This window comes from Callionymus lyra, chromosome 1 (genome assembly GCF_982586985.1).
Source record: "Callionymus lyra chromosome 1, fCalLyr1.hap1.1, whole genome shotgun sequence".
NCBI lineage: Eukaryota > Metazoa > Chordata > Actinopteri > Syngnathiformes > Callionymidae > Callionymus > Callionymus lyra.
In genome coordinates, this window is record NC_141818.1 from 9850262 (window position 1) to 9863722 (window position 13461).

Sequence of the window (13461 nt, forward strand, 5' to 3'; positions counted from 1 at the left end):
TTGGTTAAGATGAGTTATATTTAATGTGTCCATTGCTTTGAGCTACAAGGCAGTGGATGGATTAGCTTAACTAGCGTAGCTATAGAAAAATGTTGACTGTGTTTTACATTGTTGGAAGATTTTCCATTTTATTAGTTATTTAAAATATGATCATTGGTCGACCGTAAGACAGGGAATTTTAAAATATTTTTTTTAAAAAGTTGTTTTACGGCATAACTACAAAATGTGAATTGTGTGAAATGAGATTGAATCTCTGTGAATAAGCAAGTTTCAAAAGGTAGTTGACATTATTCTGCTTCCTGTTTCAAGGTTATCAACCTTTAACTTAAATCCTTTTAAGTAAAGTAGAGAAAGGGAAATGTACGGCTTGTCAAGCGTTCTCTTGGCATTGGTTTAAATTGAAATAAATCAACAAAGAACGTGTTGTATTTGATCAGTTACACATTCAGAACCTTCCAAGTTCAGCGGGAGAACGTTATGTTTTTGTTGGAAAGGAAGTGCCTTGGTGCCAAAGAAGCAACTATTTTGGATTCAGAAAAGATGATGTAGAGTAGAGCATCGTACATCCCCACGCAACAACAACAAGCCAATTCACAATTATTAGAATATCGTAGTAGTAGAGCCTGAATTATTTTCCTATTTAAATTTATTTCAATTGTTTTTTTTGTTCTCCGACTTCTCCACCGTGCTTGAGAAAAGCCCACTCCGTCCATTTAGCCAGTCAACTATTGAATGTGTTTGCATGTTTTTGCTCTTGCAAATTGAGCCTCTTTGGGAATTCCAGTATCCTTATCTTCGCCCTTGCAGTCGGCTAAGAATTCAGAGCGAGTGAGCACAAGCGTGAGGTGGAATGACATGAGAGGATGAATGCACTGGTCTTCAGTGGGCGACAAACGGTTTATAGAATTCCATGGCTAGAGTTCCGGAGTCGCAGTGAAGGATGATTTGCATCCAAAAAGAAAGCTGGGTTGACAAAGCCATGAAGGACGAATGTTGGTGAACAAGTTTGAGCATGCACTGAAACTATTTATCTTTCCAGTGTGTTGTGTTTCTATGAATAACGGCATTGTTTCCTTTTAGTAACTACTAAAACTAGCTACTAAAGCAGGTCCTATGCATCATAATTACCGCTTCCAAGGAGAGTTTCTGAATTGTTCTGAAATGCAAAAAATACAAAATTACTAGTAGACATATTTCAATCAATACCATGTTAATTTTAACACAGGAAAACTACCAAACCCTTGTCATCTTTATCACCAGTGTTTCATTAAGTGAAAGTCATATTCATTTACATGTATGGGTTCAAACCACTGCTGCTCTTTCGGCCTTTTTCCACCAGAACCAGCAAACAAAAGAGAAAACCGCTTTATAAAACACTAGTATGAAATGTCATGTGACAATAATGACTAAGTAAGTTGATATTCTTAATTTGACAAACCTTAACGGCTAAGAATTGAAAGGGGTTTAACGACTTGTAACGCAACAGTGCTACGGTTACCAGTTGCCTAGTGGTTAAGACCGTGCAACTAATGAAGTATTTGTGAGTTTGAATACTTTGTATTTCTTTATTAATGAAGCCAATACAATTCTTGACTCATGGACATTTTCTTGATCTAATGCTATGCTCTGTTTTAGAAACCACATTGATCTCCTTGATGGAGATATGCGCTATACTTTCAAAAGTTATAAATTCACATTAATGGCTTCACTAAGTGTAATTATCGTTCATTATTAAACGCTGTATGTAAGTTATAGTTATTTGTAAAGGGCCTTTCTCGGACCAAAGCGCTTAAACAATCAAAAACAATACAGTTAACTTGCATATTTTAATGTATGAATGATCAAAATAAACTCTGGAATATAGAATTATTTTTGTGTATAGCTGAGGTCAACGTGGGCTTTGGATGTGGCTCAAGAGCGACAGGTAGATGAGTGTGATTGAGTCGTAATAATGTTGTTTCCTGGTTGAGATGCAAGAGCATAGGGTTGTTCACATATAAACCGTCCCATTGGTTAATATGTAACGACGCCCATTCATTTCTGGAGACACCTCCCATTCCCAAGACCACCCCCAGTCTCTTTTTATAGTCATTGGGGAAAAAAAAAAACCTTATGAAAAATCCAAATTCAACCATAGTATGTTGCTTTGTGATGACTTGAGTTCTCGTCAGTCATCGTTTTTTTTTTGGGCTGACTCTTTGAATTCAAAGGCTTTTCTTTTTATCGACGATGACATACATTCACGTAAGCGGGAGAAGCTATTTTGATTTTCTCTCGCATTTCCGATGTATGAGTCAGAGTTAAACATTCTTTCTGGTGAGGCTTCACGGTGGAGAGTGGTTAGCGCTGTAGCTCGAGGCGACTCCCGGGGCTGAACTTTGCTGTGTGGTTTCTTGGTCTTTCTCAAGTTAATCCTCCTACCGTACTGGAAAACAAAACGCTGAGCAATTAATAAATGAATCGAAAATTCTTCCGGAGGAGTGAGCCGCCTTGCATCATGTCCGGGGCGTCCCTCGCTTCTTATGCTTCCTGAATTCACAACACTTTCTAACAGCACTTCTCATACGTCCTGGGATAAATTATTGACCCGAATCTTTCCCTTTCTCTCCCGAAAACAGGGGCGATCTTTGACGAGTCGGCACGGAAGGATGACGAAGTCTTCCGGCTGGCGGTGGCAGATCTCAACCTCAACAACGAGATCCTGGAGACGGAGAAGATCACCATCTCCATCGAGTTCGTTGATGGGAACAACCCCTTCCAAGCCGTGCAGGAAGGTACTGTACCAAATTGATTTAACCCACTTTAACAGAAGGATCTTATGAATATTCTTCTAAATAAAATCCATTAAATATGGAATTTTTACTTCTAAAATGATCATCAGATTTCTTATGAAGCTGGTGTTTACATTCCAGTTATTATTGATGGTAGCGGTGTGTTTAAAGTTGTTTCTGATCAATGTCGGCTTGAAGTTAAAAAATAGTAATGAGAACATTCTCTGTGATACATTTTCTGAAGGACAGATGGAATAAAAGCGTGAAAAAATGAAGTTTGACGTGTTAGAATTCAACATAGATTTTCTCTTAACTCATAGCAGGCGAATGCAATGACCTGATTTTTTAAGCTTTGAGTTCTTTGGTGTGTTATTTGGCAAACACTCAACGGAGTGATCGGTACCCAGAGATGTGTGATTATGTCCACCATGACCACACTTGGGACCCTTCACTCAAATTAGGCCGACACATCACACGAGCACAGGCCAATTAGTCGAGTGCCGTCAAACGCTTCAATCAAGCGGCATATGTGTGGATGTTTCGGGATGAAACGACGGCGGCGACGGTGACGTACGGTTTTTTAAACTTTGTTCAGTCGTCTATAACATCCTACCAATACAGGAGAGAGGATTAACGCTTTGACCAAGTCCCCAGGAATCAAGAGTGGCCACCGAACGGATCTGTAAAAAATTCACCACAAAGTCAATCATGATGGCGCATACCTCTGCCAAGGGGCCTCATTTAACAGGGATTTATTATGATCCAGCTTGGACGACTTCAAATAATCAAGAATTATGTTTGATCAGAACAACAAAACTGGAGTACTACAAGTTGGAAGTACAATAATCAAAGTGCTGTTTCATGCATCATATTGACGGACCGACTTTGAAACTGCAAATATAAATGTAGCATGATGGAAAAAATGCAGGAGGCCTAGGTAATGTATATTTATATTGCTGGTCCATAATAGAAAGTTTGCAGGGTTTCAACTCTTCAAGGCTCGATCAAGATTCATTGGTCGTGAAGCTTGTCCTCATTAACCGAACACGTCCATCCATTTTATTTTTATAGGAAGTCTCTGCATGTGTTGACTTTAATCATCTGTTTTATAATGTAATCTTACCAGTGATCTTTCAGGTCACAACGTCAACATGAACATGAATCTACTTAAAGTTTAATCTTTAAGTAGATTCATGTTCATGTTGATTCAATTTCACTGGTAAACAGGCCATTTTTTTCTTCCCAGAGTTAACATGACCTTTACACAAGCGTCTTTTCTTGTCATGAGTCACATAAATTCTGGGAAAAATGCCCAGTAACTGTTCAACGGTCTTTATTCAGTCTTAAAACGGTGTTGAATAAACAAAACTAGACTCATAATGTTACCACTCTCACTCATTTTTGTGATTAATTGCCGTTTCATGAAGTCATTCTTCACGATTTTTACCCTTCTGGGTCACCGTAGTTCTTGGATAAACCATCAGGATGCCAAGTCTACCCTTGAATTTATAGGGATAAAGGATTCTACCATCTACGTCTGTTATTGACTAGATTACCTGTGAAGACCTTGAGTTGATTACTTTGTACACGTCTACATCCGAGGAGGCTTGTCTTTGATTCAGGTCTTCCACGGAAGCGTTTGGCATGGAAACAGACCTCCTTTGAAGTCTAACCCGAGCACCTCCATTGTCTTCTGAGGCATTTTGGTTAGATGTCAGTGGGCATCCAGCATTTCCGACATCTCCCTGGAAAATTAAATACAACACAACCGACTGAAGGAGATGCAAGGGGAGCAGAAAGCAGCAGGATTTTATTTTTTTTCCCTCCTTTAAACATCCAGCCCACGATAACGGCATGTTCCTGAACCCAGCTGAGTCTTTTTTTGGGGCCGTTTGAAGTTCTTACATTTCTCTCTGTAGATTAAAAGGTAGCACGCTCGTAGAGCGAGTGGCGGAGAAGCTTGACGGCTCAAGTATACCGTGGACTATATTCCGAAAATAAAAGAAGAATGGCTTTTCCTTGAAACTTACACTTGCTGTTTGCAGCTTTTCATTGTCATTCCGTAACTGTATAAATTCCCACAGGCTGGCGAGTGTTGCCGGTTCATCTCTCAAACCCGTGGGTGGCACAATGAACGCGTCTCCATTTTACCACATTTGTATTCATGTGAAGAATTTGTTTGCTTCAGTTCAGTGCCAGTCGGGGTCACTGATGTCCCTCCTCCCTCGCCGTCCTTTTGTGTGCGATTGTTGTCGGGTGGAACAACTGTCTCTCATTGTACTCGTCTGGTGAAGTGATCACGTGATCGGAACCATTATCCGTGTCCATCTTCATACGCAAAACTGTTAATGCGAGGAAACTTTTTTTTTATTATAAAAAACGCATCTAAGACTAGCTTAAAGTAAGACACTTGTTACAAACACTAAATAGTTAAGATAGATAGATGGATAAATGTAGTGTTGCATCATGGGAGGAACATTCGTGCAGTCCATCTGCTTCTCTGCTCACTGATGACAGTGTTCAGAGGATGACTGTCATCATCCATGATTGACAGTTGCAGAGAGGAGATCACTGGACAAACTACCGTCACCAGTGAGTCCGGCTTCATGTCGACCACAGAGCCAGTCCTCCTGTCCAACCTGTTGACGCTCCTCCTGGACACATTCCCACCCCAACACATATTCATGAAATATACCCTGAATATTAATGTACTTGTTAATTCTACGTGAGACTCTCTGGACAAGGCAACATTGAGAATATATTTAATTTATTAATTCTCTGTACTTCAATTAACCGTTTCGATCCTTAAAATCCCCTTTGCTATGTCTTATTTAATAAGTTCATTAAGTGGACAAGAAACTTTTAAGCTCACGAAAACATTAGAATTTTAAGGTGTCAAGAGATTTAATTTATCTCTAAATAACTGAGAACAGTCATTAATTTTGGCAGATGAAAAGATTGATAACAAGTTAAAAATGTAATTTATTGTTTGTTGTACTATACTTGATGTAGTTCTAGTTACTTACATGCTGCGGTATTTGCCTCAATATGGAAGTTATTTCATAATGAAAAAAAAAGATAGAAAAACATTAAACTAATAATGATGGAAACTAATTAATGAAATAATGTTTAATTCCTGTTAACAATGTTGCTTGTATTCATTAAATTCAGTCAAAAAAAAAAGAAAAAAAAGTTTAGTTTGGGTTTGTTTTAATAGAAAGTTCAAGCATAAAATTAATTAATTGGAAAATGATCTAAATTAGCTTCAGCCCTGATGAGAGATAATATTTTATTTCTGCTTTTTTTTTCCCGGAACACTTATTTTACTGTAGAAATAAATCACTAGAAAAAGAAATTAATCAGACTTGTTTAACCTGTGACCTCTTTTTTTTCTCTTATTTCTCCAGGAGAATAATTCATTAAACAATGTATTTGCCTTGTTCGCTAATATAATATAAACTTATGTTTGAAAGTGTCTGTTACAAGCCTATCTTAGTCAAATAAAAGCAGCTTCATCTGCTGAGGCTTCCATCTGCCAGACATTCGAACCAACATAATTTCTTGTGGTGTCAGTACAGAATAAAACAATGAAATATGATAACACACCAAAAATAAAACGGACAATCAGAACCCAGCTGTACAAGTTGTCGAAAAGAAACCAGTTGTGTCTCCGTCTTGATGGACATCTGGATTTATTATGGCGAAGGGCGAGAAAGTGCAGGTCGAGAGAGTGTCGTGCTCGTGAAGGAAACATTTAATGACACGGTGAGCGAAGATATCCAGGAGGTCGGTGTCAGAGATGAGATGAAGAACAAGAGATGGGAACTATTGACCAGCTGTGACAACACTAGAGGCAGAAACAAACACCGTCCACTTCTTCTGTTGTTTCTCAGTCCGTCCTGCTGGTGCTGATGTGCAGGAACATTATAGAAAAAAAATCTATTTCTGTCGACTTCACTAAATCTTCAGTTCTCTTCCCGGGTTCTTGAATCAATCAGTGCACGGGTGTCTCGTAGGTCCATACAATTATTAGACTGGTGTTACCATGGCAACGGAGCAGGAGTCAAGGATGAGTGACACGTTGTCAGCATGTGTTCATGTCTCAAATATGGCCACGGAAATCACCTCAGCGCTCGATATAAAGAGCTGGTGCTTAAGAGTCAAGTGTTTGAGGGATTTAGGAAAATAATAATTTTAATTTGAATTACGTTTATAAGTTTGAATCATTTTTATAAGCATTTCCTCATTTATACCTTATATTTTCATTTTGATGACAGATGGATGATGATCTCATTATGGATAGGGGTAAATAAATGATTTTATAAGATTAATGAATAACTGCATATGCAACTAATCTAAGCCACGCCCACTGATGTGACGGGTAAGTTTGACAAATGACAAATTCCTGAAGAGCAGGGCAAAAAATATATTTAAAAAAAAACTTCAACACCACATTTAATGACACTTGTTTTATTTATTTTATTCAATGATGCATGTATTTATTTTATTGTAGACTTTATTTTGGACGTTGATGAAGATTAAATTAATGGAAAGGTAAGTAGTGTTTGAATTTATAAAAGAAATGTATAATATAATATAAAAAATATACAGTATGTTCTCTCCAATTTTAAAACTATTTAATGATGTATTTATGTTATTTTATACATTGTATTCCTCTTAATATAGGTTTCTTTATAAAGTATAATTGAAATTATTTTTCACATAATTATTCAATCGTTTCTTTTTTATTTTGTCCTCCATGTAAGTCAAACTATTTTTGGGTTTCTCTTTCTTCGTATATAACATTTTTATAACAATTAAGTACAGTACATGCTCAGTAGACTTGTACAGTTCTTGTTCAGTTAAATTCTAATTTTCCTTTTTTTTTTTTACCTAAAATTTCTGACCTTTCAATAGACCTTTTATAGCGACTGACACAGTGTCGAACACACCGTTCTAAAAAGTAATTTCAGAGGAAACGTGTTCTTAGAATCAGTCGGAAACAAAATGTGTGTCTTTTCCGTGAAATTTCACGTCGACTCACTTTCATCTAACACACGTGATAATTATTAATCATCGGAGCTTTTTTCTGCAAAAAAAAACGTTGATTGCTCCTCGAAAAAGTGAAGAACATTCCCCCCTGAGAAATAAAGCATTGATTGTTTTTTTTAATTGGAATGACTGTATATTAGAAGGTTGCGTTGTTGTCATCGTCGGTCCATCTGATGTCACCCACTGACTCTTGTATCTGCCCACGTACTTCCTCTTTTGTCGTCATCTATTCATCAGTCAAAAAGTTCCACTAAAGAGCGGCACGGAGCCATTGACTGGCTTCAACGTTTGGTCCGGAAAAAACCCCCAAAACAACCTCTGATACATGTTTATTTCCTGCTCATTATTATCTTGTCTCTATTCAGTGATGAATTACATCAATCCACCTCCTCTCTAGCTGTGCGTGTGCACGGTATCCATGGCAACGCTGACACCGCGGAAGGAAAACAGCCAAACATGATGCTATTTTCTGTGTGATGGCGTCCAGCAGCTGGCAGCTGGGGAGCGACTCCAGCCGAACCCTCTCGCCGACCCGAGCGCGTCCCAGTGCACGTTGCGATCCGTGGACGGCCTGTTGATTGGCCGGCTGACAGGAAGTGTGAGTTGAATGGATTTGAAAAGTGGATCTTCATTGAGAGGTTTCTTTTCCGGGGCTCCTACTGTGCGCTGACCTTGTTCACGGCCAACATTCCCACTCTAGAAACACAAAGACCGCCCTTCAGACGATTGAGTTATTTTGGCTTTGGGTCCAACTTGGTAAAGTGTTTTTTTTTTTTTTTTTTTTTTTTTAAACCATGGAAAACAAGCGGGTAACAAATGGAAAAATCCGAGTCATTAAAAAGGAATTGTTTAAGTTTTTAGGCTCTTGTCAACTGTCAAAAAAAAAACAATAGTTCAACACAGAAAAATCAAAAAGATTGATCTCCTTTTAAGTAGAATATCAAATAAATGATAGCTGTTATGAATTATTAGTGCAGGTTATACTTAACTTAAATTATGTTGAATTGACCAAATATAACAGCAACGTTTACAACCTTTAAAATACAAAAATAAAAAATTGTTGAACATAATTGTGTTTTTTATTCTAGATAGAAAAAAAATGAAAGAAGAAATTAAATTATTTTGTGGGAAATAATAAATATATATATATATATATATTTTTAAAGCATGTACTGTATATAAATGGATACTTGTGATATACATTTAATTAATACACATGTTTCTTGTTAAAGTGAAAAACATTTAAATTATTTTTAAAGACCCATTTTTATATTTAAAAATTAAAAAAAAATATTTTTTTAATTTGCTTTTGTCACTCATGGTCCTCCATGTAAGTCATTGTCCGCCTCATAATTATTGCATGTCGTACAACAGACACAACAACATTATTGATGCATTAAACAACAAAATATATTTAGTGTCTGCTTTTTTTGTTCTGTTTAATTATTTTAATTGTTTCTCCCAAAATCAGAAAATTAAAGTATGGGGGGATTTTCTGATTTAACCGTTTTCTATATATTTTTTAGAAAAAGTCAAATTTATAGTAACGTCAGTTAAAATGTGTAAAACATTCAGGGTACTTTTAAATGTTATATTTGGAACATAAAAAGTTTTCTGCCGAGTTTATCCGAAACAAAAGGTAAAAGAAAAACTACCAATGACTCCACTGAGGCAGAATACTTGATTACGAGGTTAAAGTGTGTCACAAAATGAGTCTTTTTCGTTCTGGAGGCTTATCCGACGCTCCTTCGTCACAGGTGGCCGCAGTGTCCGAGTCGAGTCTCTTTTGTTTATCTGCTCTTCATTAAATGAATCCATCTTGTCCTCGGCTGCTCGTGATCCAAGTGATAAATAAACTTCAGCCTCCGAGTCGGACCGACGTCTTCCTCAATTTCTCAGCTGGCTTTTGCTCTGTCACGTCACATCCATCACTTCGCCCAATGATTACGGGCATCACTCTGGACGACAGTTGATGCCGGGTTTGACAGCGTTACCATAGCGACGGCTCAGACTTCCCACTCACTTGACAAAACTGTTGATCCGCGGCGACTCTCAGGTGAAAAGCCCAAGGAACGGATATCGTGGAAAAGGAGATGCGTGGACCTACACGTTTATTGGAAATGACACGGCGGGTCTTGAGGCTTTGTTGAACCTTTGCTACCATCACTCGCAATTGGTAGAAAAGAAAACGATATTCATTGTCAATAGATTGTAAGAGAAGTGAAACATTTCTCCGACAAATGTAGTTCCTACGCACACCTTGTTTACTTGTCGTTCCCCCTCACGATAGACTCCTACTGAGGCAGGTTTACCAGACGATTGCAGCATTTCCTTGAAGATATTTCTCCTGGAAAACTCTTGAAACTCTTGACGTCTTCACTTCAAGATCCCAGCATCCATCCATCCAGCCTGCAGCTGACCTCCAGAGATCTTATTTCATGAGAGAAAACATTGATGTGTTTAACCTTCTCACACTTTAAAAAAAAAGCTATACTTGTAACGCAGCTTCAGGGTCATGTCGGGAAATGTTAGGAACATCTATCTATACTCCCGTTTTTCTATTTCATGTCATTTCTCTGAAGGTAAATTTCTGGTACAGAAGATCGAAACATCATCAAGCTGTTTTTCTCGAGTGATTACTTGCAAGTTTGCGACCTCCGGCTTGTAATGTTTACGGACTATTGCCGCCACAGATGGTGGAAAGTTGTACTTTTGTAGACACAAGGTTTGTTTTGTTGAAATCGCTTTTCACAAAAGTTCACACCTTGATGCGTTTTCAAGATTTAATTCATGCATTTGTTACTCTACAATTGTCATTTCGCACAGTGTCAAACCTAAAAGTGTGAGGGCCAGAATGTTATGTGGACAACGAACATTTTGTTTTTCTTTAGAGAAAATAACAGTTTTAAGGCAATACAGTTTTCATCTCCAGTGGCTGCAAAACACTGAACACGCTGATCTTTAAAGATCATGATGTTCCTAAATGACTAAATACATTGCTAGATGGCTTTATAAGATGACTTAAAGTTATACTTCACTTATTTTATACTCGCCCTCATGCTGAATAAGGGTTAAGATTATAAGGTTATAGACAAAAATGTATGTTTATGCTAATGCTAATCGTCTTCATCTTCGTCCAAAAGTACACTTCATCGAAATAAATAAAAATCAAAATACCTATATACAGTTTGTCCGTAAAGTTCTGTAATCTTGCATTGAAGCTTCGACACAAGGAATTGTACTGGGGGAAAAAAAGCATTAAACAAGTCCATATTTTTGATTGTTTTTTTTTTTGTTGTGGAAGATCCCAGGCCATAAACGTAAATGTTACACATACGCATTGACACTTGCAATGTGTTTGAATGAGGATCAACACTTGCTAACAGACTTCCATTACAAACAAACTTAGAATATACTAACTTATTTACTTTACTATTGAGGTATTCACATTTGTTAAAATGTGTCTTTTTCATCTAAGACGAGTTAGCGCCTGTCGCTACATTAGCATTACCCAACACTAGTTGACATGAGAGTGAGGAGAAAATAAGAGAAATTTGAATTTTAAGAGGCCCTCACAGTATTGTCAGAATATGTGTGATAAATTACTTCTATTTAAATGTTCCTATTGTTTGAAAAACGCTAACGTAACAATCTCAACAACTATTTAAAGCTCTAAAAAAAAAGTTGGTGTAAAGTTATTTTTGATTTAATTAAACAAGAAAACATTTGAAAAAACATGTTTATTGTGAATATAGTAGACATAAATTCCTATCATTGTTGCTGTTAAACAGGTTATACACTTAATAATCCCTTTATTCCAGCATTATCTACGCATTTTCTCACTCATTGATGCCGTCGTTCCATTCCTGCGCCAAGGGGAAGTGGCAAAAGAAACGGGTGCTTTTGGACCAAAAGATAAATCTCGGCAGACAAACCTCTCAAGCCAAGCAGGCTTGGAGCCTTGCAGGCGGAAAAAAAAAAGAGGACTTGTTTATAGACAGGATAAAGCACTTAGTTCCTCCTTCACACCTTTTAGTCAGAACATTGTCTGACTGTCAGACGGCCAGAGAGAAGGATGGGAAGAGGGAGAATAACGGAGATGAGAGGTCACTGAAGGTGAATGGAAGAGACGCCGTTACGCTCTTCAATGCTATGATTCTAAAAAAAAAAGAAAAAGAAAAAAAAAAACAAGAAATGGATGATGGTGGAAATTGGCTAGTGGCAATCTCTGGCAAGAGAAGTGCTCAGGACACAAATGGATGTTTCTTTTTTTCTGTTTAAAATGGGATTGAATTTCTCTGGTGCGGCATAATGAACGAGGTGAGGAGAACATTTAAAATAGGAAAAAAGACTGAATATTCCAACTTGGACATTGAAAAAAATCTAAAGTGATCACCACAAACTTTTTCCTCATGTGTTAAGTATAGAATTTTACTCCAGGTCACCTAAGGTAAATTGGGATATATATATTTTTTATAATACTATATATTATATAGATTATTGATTGCATAAATGATTCACAAATAGTTTATTGTCTTTAAAATAAAATATACTTTCCTAGTAAATAATTTGATATACTTTTTAATTGTTATAATTGTCAAATGCTGCATTTTTTGCAAAATCCGAATATTTTTAATCAATAATGTTCGGCAAACTATGTGAGATTTTTGTCTATTTTTCAACTTTTGTACACTCGTATCATAAAGTCTTTTCTCAGCCTCAGCTTTTGGGATTCTGTCCTTATCTCAGGGAAAGATTGATGGTTTCCTTTTTTTGCAGCAGCAGCAGCATTAACTTTACAATTCATTTAAAATAAGTTTTTGGGCCGAAATGACGACAGAAACTGGCGACAATGGCAGCCTTTTACGAGATAAGGAATTTCCCGGTTGAATATTGTTATGGTTGTCATTGTGTAGCGTGCAAATCCCTCTCACTTGTGCAAACATCTGTATTTTCTAATAACATAAGAGTGTGTATTTTCGTAAAAACCAGACGATTCAAATGTCTCGGAGCGAAACTACTATCATTGAAATGTCAACTGGAAAAGGAAGAGAAGAAAAAGGGTGGACTAACGGGTGAATTGCAAGAGGACGGTGAAAGAGGAGAGTTTTGAAAGACTACTGGAGGGATTTGTAAGAGGTGCTGATAAGAAAGACAGGTATTATCCAGAGACGTCTGTGGCTGTGATGTGTTGTCTATTAAACACTAATGGCTTTCAAGTTTCTCTGCCGGTGCATTCGTGTTCTGGGCCATTTGTCAAACTTTGATTTTATCACTTGTCCACCCCTCCCCCCTCCACCCCCCAACCACTCCTTCCAGGCCCCCGAAGGGGATTTTGTCAACAGTCTATAAAAGCATTTTATCTTATATTTTGGGAGGAAAGAAAAAAAGTATTCATGTAGCCATGAATCAATCTTCCCTGTGTGACACTTTATGAACCTTCTGCAGAGATAAGTGCTTTACTTCAAATGCTAGATCACACTTGTTTACCCCCAACTTACACAGCCATAGATGTAGATTAAAGGAGATGGATGGATGAATGGTAGGGAAAAGAGGCAGGGCTGGTCTCTGCCATACCTATAGCATAAGAGTGAACAATTTGTGGACAGAGTAAGGCTGAAAAAGCAGGAACAACCAA

General features: G+C 37.4%; 1 protein-coding gene across 4 annotated transcripts in view; it reads left to right on the plus strand.

The window, feature by feature from the left end:
- grid2 (glutamate receptor, ionotropic, delta 2) overlaps positions 1–13461 on the plus strand; it is a 447398-nt gene that overhangs the window by 88328 nt on the left and 345609 nt on the right. For all 4 annotated transcript variants that reach the window (XM_087792456.1, XM_087792434.1, XM_087792441.1 and 1 more), the window contains exon 2: positions 2619–2774. In XM_087792456.1, coding sequence (XP_087648582.1) covers positions 2619–2774 — 156 coding nt within the window. The remainder of the gene's footprint in view (positions 1–2618; positions 2775–13461) is intronic.